Genomic DNA, 26,823 nt, shown 5'->3' with positions numbered 1-26,823 from the left:
ATTCTTAAAGCTGGAAGAAAAGATGGAAGAGACACGGGAAAATGTTTAATAGCTACTTGTGTTATCTGCAATGATGGTGACGAATTGAAACTGTATTGCACTGTCTTCATGATTGCAGGATGGCTGGGCTATCATTCTTCTCGTCCCTTATTTCACATTCAAAATGTGTGGCTGCGTGAGTTGCGGGTCGATTCAAATCCTTTGGCGGTAGCAATGTTGTGGTGGATTTGGCGTACAAGGTGCACCTTCTGCATGGAGAATATGATGTTGAACCCGCATGTGATGGCTTCTAATATTGCAAGCATGGTGAATGACCTCTGGCGCTTTTTTCGTAGTTCCTCTAGTGGTCTTCATTCATCCCCTAGGCTGGCGCGTTGGTGTCCTCGTGACCAAGACAATTTGGTGGTCAATGTTGATGGTAGTGTGTGAGATAATCCTAGGCGAGGGGGTTTTGGTTGTTGTTTTCGAAGTAGCTTTGGCAAGTGGCTTGGTGGGTCTTATGGCTTCCGGGATGATCCAAATATATTGCACCTTGAGTTGCTTGCAATCTTTCATGGGTTGAGTCTGGCTTGGGATTGTGGTGCCTGTATTGTAGAGTGTCAGTCAGACTCTCTAGATGCAGCTACCCTTGTGAATTCTGCTCCTTCCTCGAGACACATATATGCTTCTCTTATTTGGGATATAAATGATTTATTGTGTCGAGCTTGGAGAGTGGAGGTGTACTATACTCTCTGGGAGGGGAATGCTTGTGCATATTTTCTAGCTAAGTTTGGGGCTCGTTGGGATAGTAGGCAGGTGGTTATTGAGTACCCACTAGATGGGATGAGTTTGTTATTGTTAACTGATGTCATAGGTGTCTCCTCTGGGAGACCTTAGTTTATGTTTGTCCATTTATCTTTTTAGTTTTTTTATGAACTGCACTAAAAAAGAAAACTTTCTTTTTTCTTGTTTCACAAATAGAAAAAAGAAGATAATATAGCATGTTGGTCCCCTAGCTTGGTGGGTTGGTTGAGGCGTCTTGAATCACCAAATCCACCCTGCCTGTCTAGCATGTTATTTGGATTGGCACACTGAGTCAATCAAAGTTACCATCATATTATGCCGATTAACTTGGGATTGCCTATATGAATTAAATTTTGATATAATTAAACTTACTATTCAATATTATTTATTACTAAACTTGTAGAAAAACTAACACGAAATATTTCTAACTGTTCTATCCAAGAACATAGAGATGAGGTATGGTACCTAGAGTGAAAAGATCGTGATGTGAGAATCTAGAGAGAGTTTAGAGCGTAACCGCTTAGAGAGAGAAAGTACCTGAATTTCAAGCTTGTTATTTCTCAAATGAGCTAAGAGTCCCTTACAATTGGTAACCGCCCCCTATTTATAGGCTTGAGGTTGGGCCTAGCGCCCCTAACCGTCCTTAGTGGGCCAGTTGGGCATCTCGGGGGAGGCCCAACTCCCTGGCTCGCGCCCCGCCCTGAGGTAAGCGCCCCTGGGGTCTCGCTCAATCCACAAGTCCACAAGACACCGAGCTCGAAGCATGAGAGCTAAGAGTGTCTTAAACAATTGAGGCGACAGACATGAGACAAACTAGCTAATGCTAAAGCCTAGTGACCAAGAATGATTGCCAACATGGCATAGTAAGTAAAGCTAAAGCTAATTTCTGATTCTTTTCACGAGCCCTTCCGAGTCCACGAGTCCACTGGTAGACTTGTGGCGACGGTGCTTGGTTCCCTTGCCCGGCTGTAGCTGTGATCGCCGTGAATCATGGTGGCTTGACGCGTGTAGGCCGCTTGTAACGTATTGAAGAAGTGTGAAGGTCAGCGAATCTACAGAATCCCAACCGCTGTCCTCGAAACGTCCCCTCAAATCATGACAAAGCCTGCTAATTTGAATTTCAAACCAATCAGTTTCAGCCGTTGTAACTCCCATTTAATGCGCCGCTCCCATTCCCCCAAAATCCACATTACTTTTCAAAAGTAATCATTTCCTTTTGTCAACACGGGACACGATCTCCCACAATTTCCACATTACTCCACACGTGGGCACGATCCCAACCGTTACTTCCCTTAACCTCTTCATTCGCCACTTTTGAAATCCTCATATTCTGCAAAAGAGCCAAGAACTTTGCACCCTCTCCCATCCTTGTTCTTACTTTGCCTTTAGCGAAAATGACTTCCCAACGCCGTTCTAAGAAATCCCCCCGTTCCCAGAGCACCGCCCCTGCATCTTCATCCCTAGTTGCCCTTCCCCCTCCCGGAGGACTTCCCCTAGGTGGCTAGGATATCGAAGCCTTTTGGCTCCGGGTGTTTGCCACTATTCCAGAACCCACGGACCAGGCCCCCATCCAGGAGGCCGTTTGTCAGCCTTCCGAGCAAGCCTCCGACGACTCCGTCATTGAAACGGCTCGCCAAGCCGGCGGGCTCTGCTACGAGAAACTCCTTGAGGACGTTCTTGTCACCGGGAAGTGCCCAGGTGACTGCCGGCCTTGGCAGCACTGTATGGTTGATCATGGGGTGAAGAGACCCTATTTCTTCTATGTTTACGACTATTTGTTCCTCAACCTGGGAATCAAGCTACCCTTTTCTCATTTTCTTCGACAAGTTATGGGGGAGATCAACGTGGCTCCGTGCCAACTTCACCAAACCGCCTGGGCCTTCGCCCGGTGTTTCGAGATTCTGTGTTGCGCTGTCGACATCGAGTCAAAGGTTGCACACTTCTTCTACCTCTACGCCGTGGAGCCGAAGTCCTTGAAAACCCCAGGGTGGGTTTCGCTGAAATCCCGCACAGGCCGACAGCGCCTTCATCCTTATAAGAGCAATGTCAAGATGGGGCCCGGGCGCCGATACTTCTGCATTGTAGTGCACCCCACATATCCTGAAGCCTTTACCCTTCGGGACGGGACCACCCAGTTCCTTTTCTACTGGACCAAAACCTCGCGCGTCGTTCCGCCGTCGCCGGACGCGTCGCTGAGTGATGAAGATAAAGCCATCCTTTGCTTTCTTGCCAGCCTTCCTGTCCTTGAATCATCTCAACTGCTTGAAGCCGCCCGCAAGAACACCCTTGATTCATTCCTAGGTTAGATTGTCCTTTTTGCTTCAACATTATACACTCCCCGTGGAGTTTATCACTTGCTCATATGTTTTTCTTGCTTCTCTCAGGGGCAATAAAGTGTACCAAGGCTAAATTGGAGCGTGTTCTTACTGCCAAGGTGATCAAATTTCCCCCCACTTTCAACACTATTGGGGGTAAGAGAAGACGTGCTACTGGGGATGCCGGCGTTGAGGCTTCCGCTCCTCTTTCCAGGAAGCGGGTCCAAACGTCCATTGAGCCAGCGTCTGGAGCCACAAGCGGCATTGCCCTACCTAAGGCTGGCGAGGCAACCCCAAACACTGCCGCTCCTGAATCCGGCGAGCCAGCACCAGGTGCCGCCATCCTCCCTGAGTCTGGTGGAGCAGCTGTCGCTCCTGAATCCGGCGAGCCAGCACCAGGTGCCGCCGTCCTCCCTGAGTCTGGTGGAGCAGTGTAGGGGGTTACTGACGATGATGCTCGCCCTTCCCCTTCAAAGAAATCCCCTAAATCCAAAAAGGCTGAGACCAACGAGGACGGAAAGGGCGGAGTCGCGCTCCCTTCGTTAAAGAAGAAGAAGAGAAAGAAGATCAAGAAAAATAAAACCGGTGAGACAACCATTCCTCACCGGAGACCGGTTGGCGAGGACTTGCCAAACCCTGAAGACGGGGTAGGGACTTTGATCCCCTCTAAGAAAGCTTTCGACATCCAGGGTGCAGCCGAGGATTCCGTTCCCGTCGCCTCCAACCAGGCCATCTGATTCTACAAGCTGAAATGGACTCACCCCGGGCTTCGCCCGTTCATCAGATGAGTCGCGACGAGGCGGATCAGGCTCCTGTCTCCCTGTCATCCCCTCACCGCTCTTCTCCTGCTCCTAGCCGCCCGGCTGCCGAGGAAAAAGAAAGCTCCCACTTGGACCAGCGACCTACCCCCATCGACTTCATGCTGTCCGATCCTTTCTTTGGTGGTTTGAAAGATGCTGAAAATCCCGATCTCGATGGTATGGCACAAGAAGCCATCTCGAGCCTCCTCCGCGCAGGATGCCTCTTCGCCAAGCTATCGCAAGATTCGGCCTCTACCGCTGAAGTGGAGGAGCTCCGACAGAAAGCGGAGAGTTATAGTCTTGCCACGCTCGAGGCGTATGGCGAGTGTGACAGGCTGCTAACTCAGGTGGCGGCCCAGGTAATCAAACTAAACAACCTGGGTATTGAGATGAACCGCCGCGAGGAGGACTTACTCGCCTACGAAGGGAAAGTGGATGAATTAGTGGAAGAGCTGGACGATATGCAGAAGGAAGTAGAGGCGAGGGATGAGGCGATTGCTGCGAGCAAGGCAGCTTGTGACGCCAAAGATAAGGAACTTGTGTCCTTGCGTAGTGACTTGGCGGCATCGGACGAAGCCCTCGCCGCGGTAAGAACCCAGCTCGAAGCGAAAGACAGGGCTATCTTGGAGGCGGAAACTCGGGCGTCTTCTGAGGCCAGGGCTCTTAGAACGAGGTTGGGGATTGAAGTTGTTGCTGAGGTCGTGGAAGAGCGTGGCCGTGGTTTCTTCCTCGCGAAAGCCCAGGTCCAGCACCTTTACGAAGGACTGGATCTTAGCGGGATGGGGGCTTTCAAGAGAGTTACCCCCGAGGGTTTGGTCGGTCCTGACGATCCTCCAGGCTTCAATGCAGAGTATTTTCTAGCTGCTGAAAATGCAAGGAGAGAAGAAGAAAATATTAATGCAGTTTGAATATTGGTAATTATCTTTCCTTTACTTTTTTTGTAACTAACAGTTCCTTGCGGGCTAGCTATTAATGAGAGTTTGTTGTGGTGTTACTCTGCCTTCTTCTATTCGTCGCCCTGCCACGCTTTATTTTTGCGATCATTTACGATTTGAGTTTGAGTTTCGTGTAGCGATTTTAGATGTGTGCCGAAGAAAACTAGGACTTTTGCTTGGCTTTGAACCGAGGCTTCGTTCACACCATTTTTCCCGTAAGATCAGGTGTGGCCTTGCCAATTTTCTCCTGGCGAGGACTTACAGTGGCTGGGGTCCCAATGGCCAAGTGGGTTGCCCGAGACTTAGCCTAGTTTTGAATGCTCGCCCATATTTCGGGGAGGCTTTCGCTCGCCCATATTTCAGGGAGGCTTTTGGGATAAGAAGCTTATCCGCACACGTCGCCAACGAGTGATCAGCGGTTTGCGCCGGACTTTCCGAAGTGATCCTCAGACATCAAGGTCGTGTTGGGATCGCCACCTTCAAGGAATTTTTCCCACTGGGCGACCGTGACAATTCAGTTTGTAAATTTAGGAGTATTGCCGAGAATATCCTTTTGTATTTGATTTGTAAAAAGTTTTTACATTTTGAGGGATGCCTCATTAAAAAACTCCCATGGTGGAGAAAAGAGTGCATCTTTATTTTTGTCCTAATTCTTGCTTTTTCTCGCCGCGGCCCTACTCCGTCTTCTACCCACCCCGATCAGAGCACCACGCCGAACACCCCATCCTTCAAACCTGATGTGCTTGCTTCCTCCTCCTGGCTCTTGTGAGGCCACTCCCTTCGCCAGACCGCCCCGTGGTAAAGAGGACCCTCTTAGAACTTGCCTTTTTGTTTGTCGCGCTTAGCTGGCCTTGAAGGTTTAAAACCCGGCGATACCTCTGGCCTCCAGTATCCCGCCTTTCCCTTTTTCTTGATCTCGCGGCGGCGCGCTCGGTTTCGCTTTCGCACCTTCTTTGGTTTGCCCTGGGGTTGCTCAAATGCTCTCCATCCGTTTTGCTCGACGCCTCCCTGTTTTAGATTCGCTCGAGCCACATCTTGCGTCGCCACCCCCTTTTCTCTGCTCTCCTCCTGGCCCGTGCTTAAAAAAGCTGGCTTCCTAAACCTTGGCAATCCCCAGAGCGTTGCATCTTTCTGACTCTAATTAAAGAGGTCAAAATTATCCTCCACCAGCTTCTCTAGACGCTTCTCTTGGCTAGCCGTGAGCCTGGGCTCAATCGCCAGCATTCCTCTGCTAAATTTGTACATTTCCAGGTCAATGGTTATGTTCGCCCAGCGTTCCTCAGCATGGGCATTAGTGAACTGCCCGTCTCTTCCTGTCCTACCGTCTAACCTTCTCTAGCCTTGGCTGCTCCTTAGTCTCTCACTCTTTTGAGCAACCATCTGCTCCAATCTCCCCACGCCGTTTCGCCCTTGGCCTTGAAAGCCCTGCTGGCTTTGACCCCCTTTCAAGATCTCGATCTCATGGCATCTGTGTCCATCACTAACTCCCTTCTTTCCATACATACTGAGGCAATTATTATAGCATTCTCTCCCACCCTTCCACAAATTAGTGGGTATTTCACCGCCAGGTGAGCCGTCGAAATTATTGCGTAGAGGCGGTTCAGAGTGTTCCACCCGATTATGACATTGTATGACGCCACAACCTGCAATACCAAATACCTTACACGCAAAAGCTTGGCGTTATCGTCTATTCCAAAGATCGTATCTAAATCCAGGTAGCCACGCACCCAAACCTGCTCTCCCGAGAAACCTACCAGAGTCCCAGTGTACGACATCAGGTCCTTATCTGTTAGTCCCAATTGCTCGAACGCATCGCCGTAAATAATGTCTGCAGAACTTCCCTGGTCCAAAAGTACTCTTCGCACATTAAAGTTATTGATCCTTACCATTACCACCACGTGATCATCCTTGTGTGTCTTGATTCCCTCGAAATCTGCCGATGATATCACTATGTCCGGGTGATGAAAATCGAATGGAGTTGCATTCTCTTGCACTGATGTTACCGCCCTGATATGCCTGCGCCTTGCCGAAGGTGTGTCACCGCCTCCACCGAAACCTCCGGCGATCGTATTTATCGTTCCCACCGGCGGTTCCAGATCTTTGTTGAAGGTTTCTTCAGCTCCCTTCTTTCTTGTTGCCAACGTCTCCTTCTTGTCAGTTGTTGGCGTTTGACGACAATCGTCTCTTCTGCGATCATCCTGCTGACGACTCCCTTTATAGCGATTTCCCTACTGTCGTTCGCCTTGCTAGCGATCACCTCGATCATTCAACTGTGAGCGCCCCGCCCTGATTAATCTCTCAATCTCGTTCTTTAACGTGAAGCAATCTCCGGTGTCAAGACCCGCTGATCGATGGTATTCGCACCACTTGGTTTTATCCACGGCCACCCAGGGCGGGTTAGGTTCCCTCTTGCCCTCTTCGACTGCGTGTGTCGCCTTGACTTCTCGGAGCAATTCCGTCAGATGTGTGCTCAGACTTTTGCCCGATTCCTCTCGCCGGCGAGAATCGGCTTGACGCCACGGGTGTCGACGCTCAAAACTTTCCTTCTTTGAGTAGAGTTGTTCCTTTGCAAATTTTTCAACTGACTTTCCCCTCTTGTCCTTCCGCTTACTGCTTTCTCCTTTTTCCCACCTCTGTTTACCCGTTGGCGAGGCATCCCTCTGGTCGCTGTCCTTCTCCATCTTTGCGCGCTTCCTTTTGAAAGTGTCATCCTCCTCATCCAAGATGTAGGTATTCGCCCGAGCACGTACTTCTGCCATTGACCGAGCGGGCTTACGACTCAACTTACTGTTCAACTTCCCCGGTTGCAGTCCATTCTTAAAAGCTCGCGCACAGGCATGCGGTTCCGACTCCTCAATCTTAACAGACTGAACCGCCTCACATATTGCTTCAAAGTTTCACCCTCTGACTGGCGGACATTATACAGATCGTCGATTGTTACCTGCTTGATCTTACTCGCAGAGAATTGAACAAGGAACTTTGACGAGAAGTCGCGAAAATTTGTGATAGATCCCCGAGGTAGAGTCGTGAACCAAGCCATCGTTGTACCTTTAAACGTCGACGGGAACATCCTGCACTTCACCGCGTTGGAAGCTGAGCTTATGATCATCTTCGTGTTAAAATAAAGCAGATGATCCTTTGGATCGGTCTTCCCACTGTACGTCTCAAGAACAAGGTTCTTCATATTGTTCGGGATGGCCACTTCCCTCACCGCCGCCAAGAACGGCTCGAACTCCGCGACGGCCTCTGCTTCCCGCTCTCCCTCGTCTTGTTGCTCGTGACGATAGTACTCTAACTGTTCCTGCAAGTAATCGTTTCGTTGCCGTATGTCATCAACATTGCGGATCAGGCGTCTCCAATCGCGGTCAGTGATCGGAGCCTAAGCTAGCGGCGTTCTATCTCCCGAGACCTCCGGTGAGTGCGCCGGGGATTCCTGTCGCTCGGGCGAGGACGGTGGAGAAGGTAACGGAGGCGTCGGAGAAGGAGGAGGAGGCGGAGGAGGAGTCAGTTGCTCAGGTTGCTCGCGACGGACCTCTTCCCGGCGCGGCCTTCCTCTTACACGGCTCGGTGGTGAACCGCGTCGTTACTACAGCTCTCCGTCGCGTCGTCGTCGACGTGTCTCCATCAAATACCGAGCACAAACTAGGAATTTGGCTGGAAATACATAAATCAAAGGAAATTCTACAGAAAATCAAACTTCTCTCAACGAAATCACAATTCACGTAGTTAGGGAATCGAAATCTACCGTTCCCCACAAACGACGCCACGGCGCCAGATGTTCTATCCAAGAACATAGAGATGAGGTATGGTACCTAGAGTGAAAGGATCGTGATGTGAGAATCTAGAGAGAGTTTAGAGCGTAACCGCTTAGAGAGAGAAAGTAACTGAATTTCATGCTTGTTATTTCTCAAATGAGCTAAGAAACCCTTACAATTGGTAACCGCCCCCTATTTATAGGCTTGAGGTTGGGCCTAGCGCCCCTATCCATCCTTAGTGGGCCAGTTGGGCCTCTCGGGAGAGGCCCAACTCCCTGGCTCGCGCCCCGCCCTGAGGTAAGCGCCCCTGAGCGAGGGCCCCTGGGGTCCCGCCCAGTCCACTAACTTAAGCACGAGGTTGTTGTATTAGTGGATAACGAAGATGCTTGAATTTGTTTGGTTACAATTTTTGAAAATTGTTATCTATTTTTCAAAATTGGAAAATTTTAAAACATGTTTGTTAAGGCCTCTTTTCAAAAACTAAAATACTGTAACACTTGAGAGATGTTTTGTTTTTGTTTTTAGATTTCAAATTACAATTTTTTTAATGTTGGAAATCATCTCATTCAAACAGTATTTTTCTTCTTTTATTTTGAAAAACAATTTTTTAAATCATTTTCAAAAAATAATTTGTAAATACTGAAAATTAAAACTACAATGAAACAAGCCATAGATCTCTCAAAATTAGTTTTCAATTTTCTTAAGGGAAAAACTCAGGTACAGTTGCTTACATCCAGTTTGTCCTGTTTTCAAATCAAATACTGTCACATGGATATTAAATAGGCAGAGACTATTTGCGCCGCCCTGTTTTGCTAAGTCCGCCATCTCCTTTTTTAAAAATTCCAACAATGCCCTTAGTAAAAAAAACATAAAATGGTAATATTTAATTTTTACTTCCCACACACCATCTCCTTCTTCCTCCTCACCCTCCTCCTCACTCTCCTCTTAATCCTCCACTCCTCCACTCCTCCACCCCCAAGCTCTTTTGGGTGATCTCAAGTTAAGAATAGAAGCTTACCCATGTAAGTTTTTACCTTTTTCCGAGCTTTTTTTCAGCTTTTTTTAGCTTCCATCGCGATTTCGCGACTTTCTGACGTAACTGGATAGTCCCGTCCTTAAAACTGCGGGAATGAAACAAATTACACGCTCCCGTTAACATACGTGCGGACGTGTTAAATTTATACCTTCCGCTAACTTGTTAGCGGAAGTCAAAAAAACTTAGTCATTTCAATCGTCTTAAGTTCTGGTACTGCTACTATCTAAATAAAATTGATTTTCCCGTTAACATACGTGCGGAAAGTGATATGTTGGAATAATAGGTCCGCCAGTTAAACTGCGAAAGGCAAATATGTGCTGCCGCATATTAAAGTGCGGACAGAACAAAGTTTTTTAGATTGATTGAGCTTATTTTGTTGATTGCAGCATAATGATACCTGAGGAAGTAAATAGGCCCAATATGGAGATTGTGCCTTCTGTGGATCTTACAAAAGCTTTCACCACTAGCCAAGTAAGTTTTGTTCAATTTAACAAGTTAGGCACTATGTGTAGGTCATGCGATGTATACTTAATTGAGTTTTTAAATGTTGTAGGCTTTTGAATCCTCCAAAGATCTTGTTAATTGGGCCAAAGCTGTAGGTAAAGAGCATGGCTATGTTATTATTATTCAGAAGTCGGACTATGGATCTGACAAAAGGAGGGCCGTGATGACACTAGGATGTGAGCGTGGCGGCAAATATAAACCATCCACATCGGTGTTAAAGCGAAATCGGACTGGAACTAAGAAGTGTAATTGTCCATTCAGGCTAAGGGCAAGGCGTAGTAATAAAGATAAAATGTGGACGGTGCTTGTGCATAGTGGGATCCATAATCATGACACTGCTGAGGTTTTGCAGGGTCACTCATATGTTGGCCGTCTAAATCCAGAGGAAAAGGCGATGGTGGGAGAAATGATTGAAGAAAGGGTCAAGGCCAGTGATATTTTGATTGCTATAAGGAAACACAACCCAACCAACTTGACTAGAATTAAACAGATTTACAATGAGAAGCAAGCATACAACAGGTTGAAGAGGGGATCGTTGACCGAGATGCAACACTTGATGAAGTTGTTGGAAGAACACAAATACGCACATTGGTCCAGGGTGCAGGATGGTACTGATGTGGTCAGATCTTTGTTTTGGGCACACCCTGATTCCATTCACTTATTCAATGAGTTTCCTCATGTTGTGATTCTGGATAGTACATACAAGACCAATAGGTACAGGATCCCTTTACTTGAGATGGTGGGGGTTACGTCGAAAAATTTGACATACTCAATTGCTTTTGCGTACATGCAGAATGAGCAAAAGGATGAGGTTGTTTGGGCTGTGAATAGATTAAAAGACTTGATCATTAATGAGGACAATCTGCCGAAGGTCTTTGTTACAGACAAAGACCAAGTTTTGATGGAAGCATTGGAAACTGTTTTTCCCGCAGCTCGCTGTCTTCTATGTCAGTTTCATGTACTTAAGAGTGTAACTGGCGAGATGAAGAAACTTGTGAAAGACATTATCCGTTAAAGGGAAAGGCGGACCTAGTGGAAGAACACAAATTCATGCCGCTTGTGCTTGTCAATAAAGATCATTTCGTTGGGGTAAATCCTTATCCTTTATCCTTCATAATACGTATATGTAAAACCTTATACTTTTATGCTTATACTCTTCTTTGCTTGTAGGTTACTCTTCGTGAAGGCCATCCAATGCCGACCACAGCTCACTTGTGGGCATACAACTGTCACCCGGATGCAAGAAAATGGGAAGAGCCTTACAAAGAGCGCATTGAAGAATACGCGGCTTATCTGAAACAAAAAAATGGAGGATGTAGTGATGATATTATTGACCTTAGTGATGATTAATTATGTTGGATCATTAAGTTGTTTTGTAACGAATTGCTTGTAATTTATATGCGTGTAACGGATGATTACTTTGAACTTTATAACTGTCTCCTTAAAAAGCTTGTGATGCCTCTGGATTGTTATAACTGTCAGGAAATCAGTCTGTGCATGCCTCTGTTATAACTGTCATTAATTTTCATCCTGTGCGCACTTATAACTGCGGTAGGTCATGACGCATCTGTAAGAGGTACTGTAAGCCTCATTAATAGAACCAATTTCCCGTGGTTATAACTGCGGAGGTGTTTTTATTTTCATCCTGTCCGCACTTATAACTGCGGTAGGTCATGACGCATCTGTAAGAGGTACTGTAAGCCTCATTAATAGAACCAATTTCCCGTGGTTATAACTGCGGAGGTGTTTTTATTTTCATCCTGTCCGCACTTATAACTGCGGTAGGTCATGACGCATCTGTAAGAGGTACTGTAAGGCTCATTAATAGAACCAATTTCCCGTGGTTATAACTGCGGAGGTGTTTATATTTTCACCCTGTCCGCACTTATAACTGCGGTAGGTGATTTTTTGGCAGAAAACTTTTGGTTCATATAACCATTCCCAATTTTGGTTCATATAACCATTCCCCATTAATAGAACCAATGTATCTCACTATATTTCTAACCATAACATTTGGGCCAGTGATAACATGAATGTATGATGCTAAACAAATTATCCAACAACACATAACAAAATATCTGAAATTATCCAACAAACACATAGTTGCACTATCCAACTAAACATAACAGAAGATCCGAAATTATCCAACAAACACACATAGATGCTTTATCCAACAAAACACATAACAAAAGACCCGAAATTAAACAACATTAAACAACATCATTATCCAACAAAATAAAAGTACAAAGGTCCCTAAATCTAACGCCCAGAATTTGAAGGCCCAGCTCCCGAGTCCCGTCCCCTAATCTTTCTTCCCCTCCCGTGCACTGCTCCCTCGATGATGGTATGCATATTGTGCACCACATCCCACATCGGTGAACCCGGCGGGGGCGATCCATCTGTCGTCGGATCAACCGCAATGCCAGAGTACAACGCAAGCTCCGCAAACTGGTTCTGAAATGACAATAAATAAGGTCAATATACACATAGGCATACACATAATCGTAATGTAAGCCACATGGCAAAAACAAGTGTCAGTACCTCTAGAAATGCGAAGCGGTCGCCTTTGTACTCATCTGGGACCATGTAAGGGTGTGAGACCTTGATATACCAAGGAGTGTATTCGCCAGTGGTCTGAAAAGGGAAAGCAGCTTCTTCCGACAGATGGCAAATGTGATCATTCCAGTGCGCAAATCGACGATCACACTCCCGGCACGTAACTGACGATGGTGGGGGATCTGGCACATACTGGATCCGGCCAAACTGCCTGATGACTCGATCTGGGAGGTATGGGAATATCATCCCGGCATGCCTGATAAATCCCCTATACAAGGCAACCTGAGGGAAGGGCCAGTGATCATAGTGCTCTACATAAGGTCTCCAAATCACAGAACTGGCCGGAAACGTATCCAGGTTCATCCTCTTCTGCGCAACCTCAGTAGTCCCTCGAAGCGCCTCCCAAGTTAGTGCAACAGGCCTGTCTGGTGTGTAGGCAGGGTTGTCCCTGCGCTCAAACACTGATCCGGGGAAGTGGGCAAACACCCATGACTGCAAAAGAGAAAATGTCAAAGTATGATGCTAATTATTTAACAACAAACGTTTTAACAATAATTAGAAAGAAATAACAATACCTGCAGAAGAGATAAATAACCAGCAACAGACTTAGCACCATTCCTACTGGCCTCCCCGAGCTGACCATACAAGTAAGCCAAAGTGGCAGCTCCCCAATTCCACCTTGATGCATTCTCAACATCTTCAAACAGAGACAAATACACAGCACCAATATATGTGTTGCTCTTGTCACAGAAAAGGGTCATGCCAATCAACCGCAGCATATAAGCTCGGCATGCAGGAACTTCATTGTTGGCCTCTACGTGTTTCTCCACAATAGCTTGGAGAAAGCTAAAGCGAAGAGATGGACCCCTACAAGCATCAAACTCCTCCATCACAAGCTCAATGTCCACATCAAGTAACTGAGCAACCGCAGGAGCCGCCTCTTCCCTAGTCGGGTTACCAAAGGAGAAGAACTCACCCTCTACGGGCAAGTGGAGTAATGCTGAGACATCTTCAAGTGTGATCGTCATTTCCCCCCAGGGTAAGTGGAAAGATGACGTCTCAGGATGCCATCGCTCAACAAAAGCAGAAATAATGCTCTGGTCAACACTCGGGCTTGTGCATTTCATCACCCACCGCAAACCTGCATTATGCACCGCACCCCTTATGTACCGAGCATGATGGACTACAGGATGACACATCCTCCCATGATTATAGGTCTTGAGCACACCTCTAGTCTCATAATTTGGCCGCTTGTATGACCTCCATATGTCACGAGCTATATGTTCGCCATACTTAGTCAACAAGCAAAGGTCAAACGGACCTCCCTCATACCACAACCTGTTCTCATCGTCCTCATCACCAGACTCCTCATCAAACTCCACCTCGAGGTCAGCACCGACATCCTCCTCAGCCTCCTCCTCACCACTAGTCTCCTCCTCACCACTAGTCTCCTCCTCCGCCTCAGTGTCATCATCCGGCTGATCAGCCATAATCTCATCATCCTGCTGATCCTGTACAGCAGGCTCTTGTTCAGCATTCCTACCCCTTCCTCTACCCCTTCCTCGACCCCTTCCTCTACCCCTTCCTCTATTAGCCTCTTCTGACCGTTTGCGGTTAGAAGCATGAGTGGAGCTACGATCCCGTGGAGCAGTAGGTTCAGTAGAAGGACCAACAACACGGGCAGTTTTCCTAGGAGGCCTGAAAATTAAAAATACAAAAATTAATACTCATGCACAACAATTTATTAACATAAACAACAGTTTATTAACATAAACAACAGTTTGCTAACATAAAAAATAATTTATAAACATTCAGAGAAAATTCAGAGAGAATTAAAAAAAAATTGACAGGCTAACCGCACTTAAACTTGCGGTAGGTATAAAAGATTTGACAGGCTAACCGCACTTAAACTTGCGGTAGGTATAAAAGATTTGACAGGCGTACCGCACTTAAACATGCGGTAGGTATAAAAGATTTGACAGGCGTACCGCACTTAAACATGCGGTAGCCATAAAACCTGTCCGCGGTTTAGAGTGCGGGAAAGTCACGAAACCTCCTCCCATTGCAGAATCAAATCGAGGGACTGAAATTTAACACGAAATACAACCTAAGCCTCGAAAACTTGTAAGAAATAACTTACATTGTTGTTCTTCTTGTGGGTTATGGGTTGTTGTTGTATTTTGTGGGTTACTCCTTCTTGACTTGGTCTCCTTCTTCCTCTTCTACTTCAACTTCTTCTTCTTACTTCTTCTTCTTACTGGTTGTCCTCCTTTCTCTTCCTCTTCTTGACTTGGTTGTGGGTTTGAGAGACTTGATTTTGTGAGGGTTGAAACTTTTGAAATTGGGTGGGAGAGGAAGATGGTATACGGTTGAAAGACGGGGGAGGGTTTGTAGAGATAAGGTAGTTTTTTTTTTTTTAAATTTAAATTAGTGAAGGGTATTTTAGTCTTTTCGCGTGTTTGGGGATGGCGGACTTAGCAAAAAAGGGGCGCAAATAGTCTCTGCCTATTAAATAATAACAATTAACTGAATTGTAAACGACATCATCTCTTAAAACTTAAAAGCCATCACTGTGGGATGCAAATCACGGAAGGTGCCATCATTCTGTACGCACTAGCTAAACACCCCACGTCTTCACCATGAATTCACCATGAACAAACTTCACTTTCAACCCATGAGTCCATGACCAACATTTCAATAAACCCACACCTGCTATTATGCTATGACACGCCGCACTTAGAACCCCATTTTAGCCACCAATCCACCAAATACATTGCCTGGCGCACAAACCCAAAATTCTAATTGGAGACTTTCGGCGGCGGCGAAGGTGGTGCCTGCAAAAAAGAAGGGGATCATGATGAGAGAATAGAGATGGAAGGTGAAGAAGAGGAGAGGTTGAGGCGGTTGGCTCTTGGGCTTGCCTTCGTTGGAGGGAAATGTGAGAACGGGGGAGGAAGCGATGAAGAGGTCCAGGCGGGGAATCTGTAAGTAAGCGGCGTGGGCTGCGGCACGGCCTTAGCGCTGTTCCACCGCGTTGATGTTTGACTGTGCAAGTTCTGAAAAAAACGGGATATGGTGAAAACACGAGAGAAGAAGAAAGAGCAAAAGAAGTTTTGCTTTTAAATAATTAACAACTGTATCTATTTTTCTATTGTATTGTTCTTTGTTTTTGTTTCTCCAATTTGTGTCTCTGACTCAAAAAGTGAGGTTTCGATTCATATGAAAAGATGAAGAGAGGTTTCGTCAATCATACAGAAGCATCAAAATGAAGGAGTGTGTGAGAAGACGGAAAAGTTAGCAAAAATCTCACTCCGTTTGCAATTACTATTAAATAATACATGTGACAGTATTTGATTTGAAAACATGACAAACTAGATTTATTTTCTATATTAATGGATTTATTATAAAGATTAGCCTTCGATTTAGCTTTCTTATTGAACTTACACAATGAATGAAAGTTTTTGTTAATGAAAGCAGAATTGTGCCTAATAAAAACAAGGAAAAATTGCAATTTTCCATCTTTTGAACAGTCAAATTAACTAAATGTCGTTTATCTAGTATAGGAAGTTCATGAGTTTGATTGAGTGAATGATAAATTGTGTTGATGATCATAGAACAAATTAGTTCTTAGAATAAGAAAATATTACAACGGTCTTCAATTGTGTTAAATATTAGTTAAGTTAGTCATTGTTAACGTTTTATCTTACTGTAAAAACTAAACATTTGACACAATTAAAGACCGCATGATGTATTTTTTTTTCTAAAAACTAATTTGTATTACGCTTACACTTTCAAAGACAAAATTGAACTTTTCTTACATGTTCAATAGAGATTGGCACTAGGAAATTGTGCAAGTGACATGAGGAATTCCGGATAGCCAATAGTTTTTTTTTATACTTACAAGTATTCTTCACAAGAGACAATTATGTTCGAGTCCGAAACAACCACCGTCCACATCATTAACATATATATTTTTATCAATTGTAATTACATTTTAGAGCCTTATACACAAACGTTCAACACTTGTTAGAAGTCTCACATTGGTTAGAGATAGAGCATAGATATCATTTATAAGGTGGTGCAAATCTCAACTTTTGAGCTAGCTTTTGTGGTTAGATATAGCCCTCCCAATTTCTAATAACACTTGAGAACGTCAACCGGATTTTTTTTTATAGGCAAATGTTAGTGGTTAGTTGTTAGTAATTACAAATGTTTTTCCTCAGGGTTCGAACCCTGAACCTCCATCTCCAACACCTATTTCTACACTTAGCTCAACCAAGTGAGCTACCCCTCCCACCCGAGTTGTCAACCAGGTTACTAAACAAGCAATTAAACATTTGCAGGTAATTGTACTATCCAACGGCATGCTTGTGTAGCTGATGTATATCGTATAGACCACCTGAATCTGATTACGGAGGACTTGCAGTGGAGAGAAAGAAAGTATATGCGGCGTCGTTTTCAAACAAAAAAGGCATCAGGATCGTACACTACAATGTTCAGTTCAGAGACATGAATACACAGACAGGAGGGCAAGGTGAGAATCTGCACTGGGAGTGAGAGTTTGTTCAAGTTATGGTCAAACGCAACCTTAGACCATTTACAATGGTTTGTTTAAATTACACACTCTCAACACCACTTTTTCTCTTCCCAACACTCTACATCATTTTCTCTCTCCAATTCAACACTCTCTTAACAATTACCCACTCCAATGGTTTTCATTCAACATCCTACCCCTCACTCACCCTACCCCACCATTTTTTTATTTCATATTTTTATTTAATTTTATATTTTTGTTTTTATTATTTACATAAAATTACAATTATTGAGGACGTTGGTTGAAAAATTGATTTGGATCTTAATAATTGTTTAGATTTTGATGACGTTGGTTGGGAAATTGATTTGGATCTTGATAATTGTTGGGATTTTTGTAGTTATATGGGTAGTTAGAAGAATGTTGGGTGTTGAAATAGTGATTGTTGGGATCCATTTCAAAACAAAGGCTAATAGAAAGATAATAAGATGGTGAGAGAGATAATAAGATGGTGAAAAGCTTGGTTTTTTTTCTGTGTCCAAATCAAACGAACCAAGTCTCTATTTATAGAGGAAAAAAAGTTATGAATATTGGTTAAAAAAAATTTAAAATTTTTTTTTCAACAAGATAATTCAGTTTAAAATTTAAAAAAAAAATCCGGCGGACCAATACAGAAACGCCGTGCGTCTCACCATAACCCCAACCGTTTCTCTCTCTCCTTTCCACTGCCACTCACGCACCCTGTCTGCGCGTGTGGTGCACGCGCCTAGGGAGGGCCACTCGCGCGTTGACATGTGGCACCGGTCTCAGCTCTCAACAATGTTTACCCCTCTCAACATTTCACTCCTCCACCTCATCCTCAACAAACTCTCAACAACCACAACAAACTCTCAACAACCACTACAAACCCTCAACAACTCTTAACATCAACTCTCAACAACCATTGCAAATGGTCTTAAAAAATACAAAGACCTGTCATTTCCCACGTACAATGCTTCCACTGCTACAACAACTACAACATCATCCTTCCCTTACCATTCAAAGCAAAGGACCCCCACAAATTTCGTCCCCTATATATTTTTTGTAACATTGTCACATTAAATATTGCTAAGATATCAGAAATTTAAACTTCAATGTAATCTGTTTCTTTATGTTTTGTACACAATGATTGATTAAGTCCAACACAAGCTGCAATCTTTGTTCAAGTTAAAGGTTCTAGGAAACCTCAAATATTTCCATTGATAGGAACTTGCTCACTCTAGCAAAGGCATTTACTAATACTCGTTGAAGTACACTATTTGTCTCTTAGAGGATACTAGTTTTGCAGATTGTAACAGCTGTTTTACCAAAGAACCCGAATCTAAAACTTAGCTCTAATGTGTAGAGCTTCTACCTGATATTTCACAACACAGAAGAATGAGATTAATTGGACTTTTTTATACTTACTAATTCTCTCCCTAAGATCTCATTCACAGTAAACAAACTCAACCAACTCATACCAAGGACATCTCAGTTGGATGCAATCTATAATCTACTAAGATACTTAAAGGTCCCCGAATGATAGCTCAAGTGGTAAGAGCTAATGATATAAGGGTTGGGTGGGATAAAGGGTGAAGGGTCCCGGGTTCGAGCCCGGAAGAGAGATTCATTTACTAACATTTCTAACAACTAACATTTACCTATAAAAAAAAACTACGATACTTAAAGGGCACAAGTATACATGTCTTGTTTTTTTCCCGCAGATTCCTCCCTCGCATTAAAGGCATAGCTTCTGACTGCTAAGGAAAGACTTGATGATTATTTATGTTCTTAATTTTTTCTTTAAATGCAAGCACAAAGAATTCCCTCTTAAAAAACTGATTCAGCTCAGTTGGTTACATAGAATATCAATTAAATTAACTTTCCTATATAGAAGGGAACAGACAAAATTCCCATTCCCCAGCAAGTCTAAGACATTTCTACATCAAATAATTGTTACAGGGCATTGAAAAATATAAGATACAGTAAATGACACATTATTAAAGCAACATTCTCGCTTAATTAATACATGTTTGAATCAGTTTCTCTTTCTTTTGAATTAATTCCTACATTCAGAAGCTACTCACAAAACTTCTCCTCAGAATTAGTTTTGACCTCGGAATCAATTGTAGAAGGAGACTCTGACAAAGATGGCTCGTCATCCTCATAGACCCTGACCTGGCACAGGCTTCCACCTGCTTCATCAGCAAAGGCTATTTTTTTCTTCTCTTTACGCACTACATCTTGAGGAGGTGTTGGTGAAGGGCCAGCATCAGCTAATTTCTGCAGTAGATAAAATCAGTAATTACCAAACAGGAAACAGGAAATAGAAAACCATAACCAAGCCGTTAAAACCCAGGAGCTTCATGAGAATCAAAGAAGATGAACGTACCATTATCCTACAGAAACGGTTGCAATCCCTTGCCATGAAGGACAGACATCGTTTCGCAGCTTCTTCAGCTCTTGTGGCATTCTTAACGGCCATTCTTGCCTAATAGTAAATAATTATTAACATTTATCAATCAACCAAATGTATCAATCTAAGTTTATGCCTCTAGTCACTTGAAATATTAAAATTACAAGAAATTAATAAAATTCTTGCAGTTTCAATTTGAAAGAAAAGGACTATAGCCAGAATGATCTGATTTACTAATCATCATTTAGAGAGCTTGAATTAAAGGATGAGTCTGAATAATTTATTAGATTTAGTTTATATTAGATTTCTAACTTTAAATTGCCGTAGTTATCTCATTATCATATCACTTTTTCTGTTTGCTACATCAGAGAAGTTGTTACAAAGAAATGAATTGAACCCAAGTCCCCTACTCAAAGCCTGTCCCACAGCAATCATAACTCCTAATCAACTCGAGCGAAACTTAGGCTCTCATCATCCCCCTCTCGATTAGAATCACTTCAGTACCAGCTTAAAGCTATGGTTAAGTACCCACAAACAGGTAATGCAACAACTAACTAAACCATAATAAATATAGGGCAAAGGTAAGTGAAGTTTCTCTCTCAAGGATAACCAATAAAGGTAATTAAAAACCTTAAAATCATTTTTCTAATGAAGATATGACACACTTCAACAAAATACATGTTAGTGTATATGATGGGATCTGTGACTCAACCAAGGGCCCAAGTGAGGGTCTAATCCATCAAGGTACCGCTGGGCCCAAGATTTGGAAGGTATATTCTAGAAAGGGCAAGAGGGTCAATGCTGAGTAACTAACTAAACAGCTGGTAGGGAAAGGGGATTGTATCCATTCCGTGATATAAGGAATGTAGAGAGAGGTTGAGAGGCTATTCTGGATTATTTGGTTATTCGTTATGAGTAGGAAGCTTTAGCTTCCTATAGGAGCCTAGCTCTGGTCAGTCTAGGAAGCATTTTCCTTCTCTGTAAACACTTCCAAGTCCATTAATAAACAATCCATTTGCTCTTCTATTGTTTACTGTTTCTGTTGGTCATTTGGGTTTGCATCAGTATACTTCAAAACAAAATATCTGGAATCTGATAGTATCATTTGGTAAGCATAATAGCAGTCTTATCTGTCTAAATGGAACAACATAATGGTGTATCAATCACACAAGCAGAAAGCATAGTGGTTTCATATTACAAAAGAAACATTTAGTTTTAAAAAATGGGGAAAAAATAAACCACTTGGACAGTTGGACAACATCCACAATGGCTAGTTTAAATTTATTTTCTCATTTAAATCACTCTCAAATGAGCTGAAAGTATAACATGTTTCAATCAAACTATCACCATTACTTTGCTGAAAATTATATGCACTAACAGGTTCAGAGTTATCATACCTCGTTTACTTTATGTCTCAAAGACGTATTTAGACAGAATTGAGATCTTAACATATCATCCAGGATGTCCTTCATTGACTTCAATTCCTTTGTGAGTTTCAAAGCAATGCATTCTGTATCCTGCATTTGCCGCTTTGTAAATGTAATTGCATTATTTGGGAAACTCTGTTCAGAGCTGCAATCCCGGCGGGTTGCTGGGCGAGAAGAATGAGGTATCCTAGATGTGCCTTTGGAATGGGAAACTCCTTGAAAAGTCTTAGCACGGGCACTAATTTTGTTAGGGTTATCAGTGAATCCAGCTCCCATGATATCATTAGGCCCTTTAGCAGCACCATTCTTAATAGACTGCGCAAGAAAGTATAATCTACTCCTGCTTTCTGAAATCATCATAACAATATATAAATAAAATAGAATGAGGTAAAAGATCAAGCAATTTAGAAACACCAAAAAAATCTAATATATGCATGAAAAAATTATGCATTAAACAAAAAAATATATAGAAGGCCAAGTTATATCTGACAGAGAAATGAACTCATTAGAGTTGGAGAAAGTCAATTATTTTCACTCAAAACAAAAGCCTATTCAGAACCAATAAAAATTATTTAAATAAAAGCCTATTATTTTTTTCAAGCATTATTTAACTGCACCAACAACCCCGTCATGGTTCAATTTTTCACATAGTATAATACTTGTCATGTAGCCCTGTAGCTATTCTAGCACATTTTCCCTCTTTCAGCATAATCTCTAATTTTTCCTCTTCCATCATTGTTGCGTCTCAAGTTCGAAAAAAGGGGATGTGGGCAGTTAAGCATATAGGCGTCACTGATGGTTCTACATCACAGCAAAATACTTAAGCACTTACTCAGATTGTTATAATTATCCATGGACTCCATGGCTTTACAAAGCTTTTCCTGAGAAGAGGGTGAAATTGCCTGAAGAGAAACCAATTAATAAGAAGCAGTAAAAAAACCAAGTGAATAGCAATTTTGTGATAAATCTGCACCTTTCTGGTTGATAATAGCCTTTCAGGACTATGCAGCTTTGGACTACCTTTAAGATCATCCCAAGAAGTCAATTCATCAATAGCTTCATTGACATGTCTCTTTTGATCATCAAGCACAGAAGCAAATGATTGCTTCTCCTCATATTCAGGTGAACCATCTGAGCATGAAACTGGACATTCTTCTGGATTGAGGTCATGTTCAATACTAGAGCTGGGTTTTTCCTGTACCTCAGCACCAGCTGTAAATTCATCTTTGTAGCAGCTACCAAAAAAAGTACTATCATCAATGCACTCTAGATTTATGCACTCAAAGTCTTTCTGAGTAGATATGCTAGGTGGTGAGACTGGAGTGTCAATGTCATCATCAAGTTGGATGCCACTAATATCAGAGTTATGATCTTCAAATTCTATTGCTGGAAAGGTTGGAGACTGGTCGCAGCTCAGTTCAGAATTATTTTCCAGAAGATTCACACAAGATGGGCTCACCATTCGCAGTGGAATAAAATCAACATGCTCATTCCAGTTATAATGCAATTCATTCTCCAAATTCAATGTGTGGGTTATCTCTGTCTCATCTTCCCTTTCTGTAACAAAATAGCAATCTGTCATATCAAAAAAATCATCTTCAGGAACCTCACATTTCACTTCAACAAGAGCAGCTGAATCCCCACTAGAGAGTGGGAACTGTTGATCGTCTTGGATCTCTTCAGAATTGACAACTAGCACAATCTCTTTGGAACATATTGGGACTTTTGTGCATTTTCTCTTCCTGGCCTTCACATTCTTAGATAGTTTAGATCTCCAGCTACAGAGAGTCTCCATGAGATCAGAATCATCTGCAGCCATTTGTTTTTTCCTGTAGTCTTCTGGGAAAGACAAGTCTTCAACCTTTATTTTTCTTTTTTTAGATGAGTCAAGACCATGTGAGTGTTTCCTCTTCCTTGTTTTGCAACTTTCTTTAATTTGCTTTAGTGTAAAATTGTCAAAGCCATCATCATCCAAGTCATTGATTCTCTGATCATCACCATCATTGGCATTACATTCCCAAGCATCTGGTTCGGTTTTCACGATTCTTTCCTTCACTACTCCAGCGCATGATCTTTCAGCTTTTCCATCACCACTATCAAGTAAGATGCAGTCATATATGTCCGCAATGTCTCTAAATGCAAGTGTTGGTCGGCCACGTTCAACATTAAGGACTTTTGTAACTGAACCATCTTTAATAGCCTGGATATAATGATGATGACTACAACTTCGTAGCTCCATTTGGATACTATAATCAAAATCACAATATTTGGCTTTGCACTATATTCCTCCAATGTTTCCCTATGGGTCTATCAAGAACTTCAAACCACTGAAGACAATAGAAGAAAAAGAAAACAGACATGATTAGAAGAAGAATCTAAACCAACCCATTATATTGTCACTTACACAGGATATAAATTTCATGTAATCTTTGGAAAACAAATTATAAAAATATCTGAAGTGCACACATCAAGAAATCAACATTTTGTCCATCATACCCAGCAAAATGTCCAAATTCCAAAGCACTTGTGCAAACTAAATTTCAACCACCAAGTAAATTGATCAGTTGACAGGATATCAAACTTAAAGAAAGGCCTCTAGTTCAAGTTGTATGCAGCTTAGGTTAAATAGTCAGAGGGAGATTAAAATCTACACTAATTCCAACAATCAAGAACATGACAAAAATTCTATAACAAAAACAAGATGCAAAATCTGTATAACCCATTAACTAAAAGTGAACAAACAAAGAAGTCCAGCATGTGTAGAAAACACCACTGAGCTACAGAATGAAGCAACCTTAAATCAGAGCGAGGACAGAAGAACAAAACAACATAGACTCCCAAAAATTATACCGCCATCAAATTTAGACTAATTTAAATGCAAAATTAAGGGTATGCGCTACTACTTGCAACCCATGGCCAGAGATTCACAACGGTCTGATTTGATTAATAGCATGTTTGATATATTCTTTCCGGAAAATGATAACTTTTAAGCTTTCTCATGTAATAAAAAAAAATACTTCATCAAAACATGTTAAATCCAAACGCACGCAAACCCTAAAAATCAAACATCCATATTTCATAACAGAAACAAAATACTCCAACTTCGAATTCACAGCTCAAATTTCAAAACCCAAAAATCCGCCCCTTAAGCTAAAATTGAACAAACAGAGAAGTCCAGTCCAGTATTAAATCAGTAGTAATCAGGATGACCAAGCATGTGCCAAAAGCATCAGGGAGATGCAGATGTCACACTTGTTACCCTAATAAACAACCTTAAATCAGAGTTTGCACTACTACTTGCAATAAGACACCAGAAATCATACTGCCATCAAATTCAGACTAATCTAAAAAAAATCAAAATTAAGGGAATGCGCGGCAGATTAGCAACAGTTTGATCTGATTAATAGCATGTTTGATATCTTGTTTCGGGAAAAATGCTCATGAAATTGAAAAAACTAAAAATCATTTCATCAAAACATGTAAATCCAAACGCGCAAACCCTAAAAATCAAACATCAAGATTTCATAACAGAAAAAATACTCCAACTTGGAATTCATAGCTCAAATTTCACCTCCCAAAAATCCAGCCCTTAGAAGAACAAAAATTGTAGAATTATCAAAATCTCCGACACAATTAAAGCTTCCATCAGAATCAGAATCACTGGAACGTTAAAATAAGACGGGACAAATATCAGGAAGCATTTTTAGGGTTAAAAAGAGTGACATACGAATCGTGTGGAACCAATTTGATGCGAAATTGAACCAGATTTGAAGAAATGGGGCAAGGGAGAAACGCAGATTCAAGATGCTTTCAGATCTATGAGATGAGAAAATTGGGTTTTGAAAGAAAATTGGGGCGAGGGAGAAATTAAACAGAGAACTCACCTGAGCTGAGATGAATTGAACGCTGCGTTTTGGGAGAGTCTGTGTGAGTGAAGAGAGGGTGAGATCTAGGTTGAGCTGCGGAGAGTGTGAGAGAAAGAAAAGGGTTTACTTTGTCTTCTTAAAGTGTAAATATAAAATTATGAATTGCAAGCGCGCCAAGTTGTTTTGGCGGGAGTGCACTGCAATAAAGTTCAATAAAAAAGAAGATAGACCGAAGATGTAGGAGTTTTGTTTTATTTTTAGAGTTTAATGCTTTGACACTCTCGATTCACTCACAACTTAATTACTAATCATGTGTTTGTCTAGTTATGAGCAAGTTAAGTCGGAAAGGACTACATAGTTTTCTGAACCAGATTAGTCTTGTCCTAAAGAATATGAGTCACCTTGTTAAAATAAAATAAAATAAATCAGATAATTTTATTTAAATCACATTAGATTACATACCCTGATGAAGTTCATGTGCATTTTTTAATTTAATTACATTTGATTTTTTTTATGTAGTACTAGGATTTGCACTCACAGAGTCACAGTATATATAAATGAATTTTTTTTAACTATTTAGAATTGATTAAACATCATCTGAGTTGGTTACATCAGCGGAAAGAAGAGGAAAAATATTCATAGAAGGCATCTAAAACCAAACAAGACTATGAGAAAAGGCCAAATTGGCCATGAAATCAGCTATGGTATTACACAAACTCCTAACACAAGAGAATTGGAGAAAAACAACACAAAGAATCACTCAAACAGACTTTTTGGTATATCGAAAAGAAAACCAACCATCCAAGGATTGATCCCTGATCCTCCCCCATCCAACCCATATGTCTCTTAGCTCTAACCACTTGAGCTATCATTCAGGGACACTCAAACAAACTTTGCTAATAATTGAAAGATAAGGATCATCAGATGAAATATTAATATTGTTCCAAGCATTGAGAAGATACTGGTAATTAGTTTAAAAATTGTTCTCGTCGGGGCTAAAAGGCCAAAGGCCCAATAACATCTCAGTTGACGGAAAGGTCTCACAATTTATCGAGTATTGTACAGATGAACTAGATGACGTTATCTCGTCCAGCTAAGGCCAATCGGTCTCACGATGACCCTCTAGACAACTAACTAGCAAGGCTGCCTATAAGAAACCTTACACTCAGAAGATCAACTCCACATATTCCAAGAAACTTGCAAAGACAATGTCAGCGGCCTCTAAATCTCTAAATACAGGTATAATCGTTCATTTATACAACACTTTACTCATGATGCAAAACTCTTAGTGCTTCTTAGATTCAGAGATTCTCTCTATATTCTCTCACTAACTTCAACGTTAGAGTGTCTTTTGCAAGTACACTCCTGCCATGTCCGCGAAGCTCTGCCACATAAGCAAAATCAAACAAGGTCATGCATGAAGTAATCTCATTATCGGAAGAACAAAAGTGAATTCCAAGGAAACCATTGTCCCAAACCTGCAAGATTGCCCAACAATAATCCTATATGAGACTCAACTAAAGCTGGGGAGGAAACACAAGAATCTAGTGAGGTTGCTATGCACATGAAAACTCCCAACTGATCTCAAGCCACCAGATCCAAGCCAACAACTCTAGTTAACCTAAGGGAGGTATAAATTTGGAAGCATAAGGACCAAGAGGTTTCCGTTGAAGAATAGCAGCATCCTGCAACATTAGTATTGAACTGGAAATGTAAGCCAGAGTACATTTCTACATGATTTTTTTTCCTCCTATGGCTTAGCAACAACATTTGCGCTAAGTCAGAGAGGCCTTCAGAATCATTCAATGTGCACTGCCCCATTCTGACTTAACATCAAATGCAATGCTAAGCCAAAACATTCTTATTATCAATCAACATGCA

The 26,823-nt window shown here is 42.2% G+C and overlaps 3 protein-coding genes across 3 annotated transcripts; 1 reads left to right on the top strand and 2 right to left on the bottom strand.

Moving 5' to 3' along the window:
- The first annotated feature begins 10,014 nt into the window (after positions 1 to 10,014).
- LOC130744011 (protein FAR1-RELATED SEQUENCE 5-like) lies at positions 10,015 to 11,478 on the top strand. Its single transcript, XM_057596208.1, has 3 exons — positions 10,015 to 10,095; positions 10,178 to 11,086; positions 11,299 to 11,478. Exons 1-3 carry the CDS (start codon positions 10,015 to 10,017, stop codon positions 11,476 to 11,478), a joined length of 1,170 nt encoding a protein of 389 aa, XP_057452191.1.
- A 780-nt stretch (positions 11,479 to 12,258) lies between these two features.
- Positions 12,259 to 15,340, bottom strand: LOC130749633 (protein MAIN-LIKE 1-like). The gene is made up of 4 exons (XM_057603007.1): positions 14,825 to 15,340; positions 13,260 to 14,382; positions 12,670 to 13,176; positions 12,259 to 12,582 (listed from the first exon to the last, which is right to left on the bottom strand). Coding segments are annotated over exons 1-4 (1,827 nt in total). The 5' UTR covers positions 14,827 to 15,340; the 3' UTR covers positions 12,259 to 12,387.
- Positions 15,341 to 19,036: 3,696 nt separating this feature from the next.
- Positions 19,037 to 25,089, bottom strand: LOC130749592 (uncharacterized). The gene is made up of 6 exons (XM_057602971.1): positions 24,961 to 25,089; positions 22,050 to 23,403; positions 21,909 to 21,978; positions 21,047 to 21,423; positions 19,626 to 19,724; positions 19,037 to 19,516 (listed from the first exon to the last, which is right to left on the bottom strand). The coding sequence occupies exons 2-6, from the start codon at positions 23,313 to 23,315 to the stop codon at positions 19,313 to 19,315; spliced, it is 2,016 nt and encodes a 671-aa protein (XP_057458954.1). The 5' UTR covers positions 23,316 to 23,403; positions 24,961 to 25,089; the 3' UTR covers positions 19,037 to 19,312.
- Between the last annotated feature and the right edge of the window lie 1,734 nt (positions 25,090 to 26,823).

This window comes from Lotus japonicus, chromosome 3 (assembly GCF_012489685.1).
Source record: "Lotus japonicus ecotype B-129 chromosome 3, LjGifu_v1.2".
Lineage (NCBI taxonomy): Eukaryota > Viridiplantae > Streptophyta > Magnoliopsida > Fabales > Fabaceae > Lotus > Lotus japonicus.
This window is presented reverse-complemented; position numbering and strand designations above follow the sequence as displayed.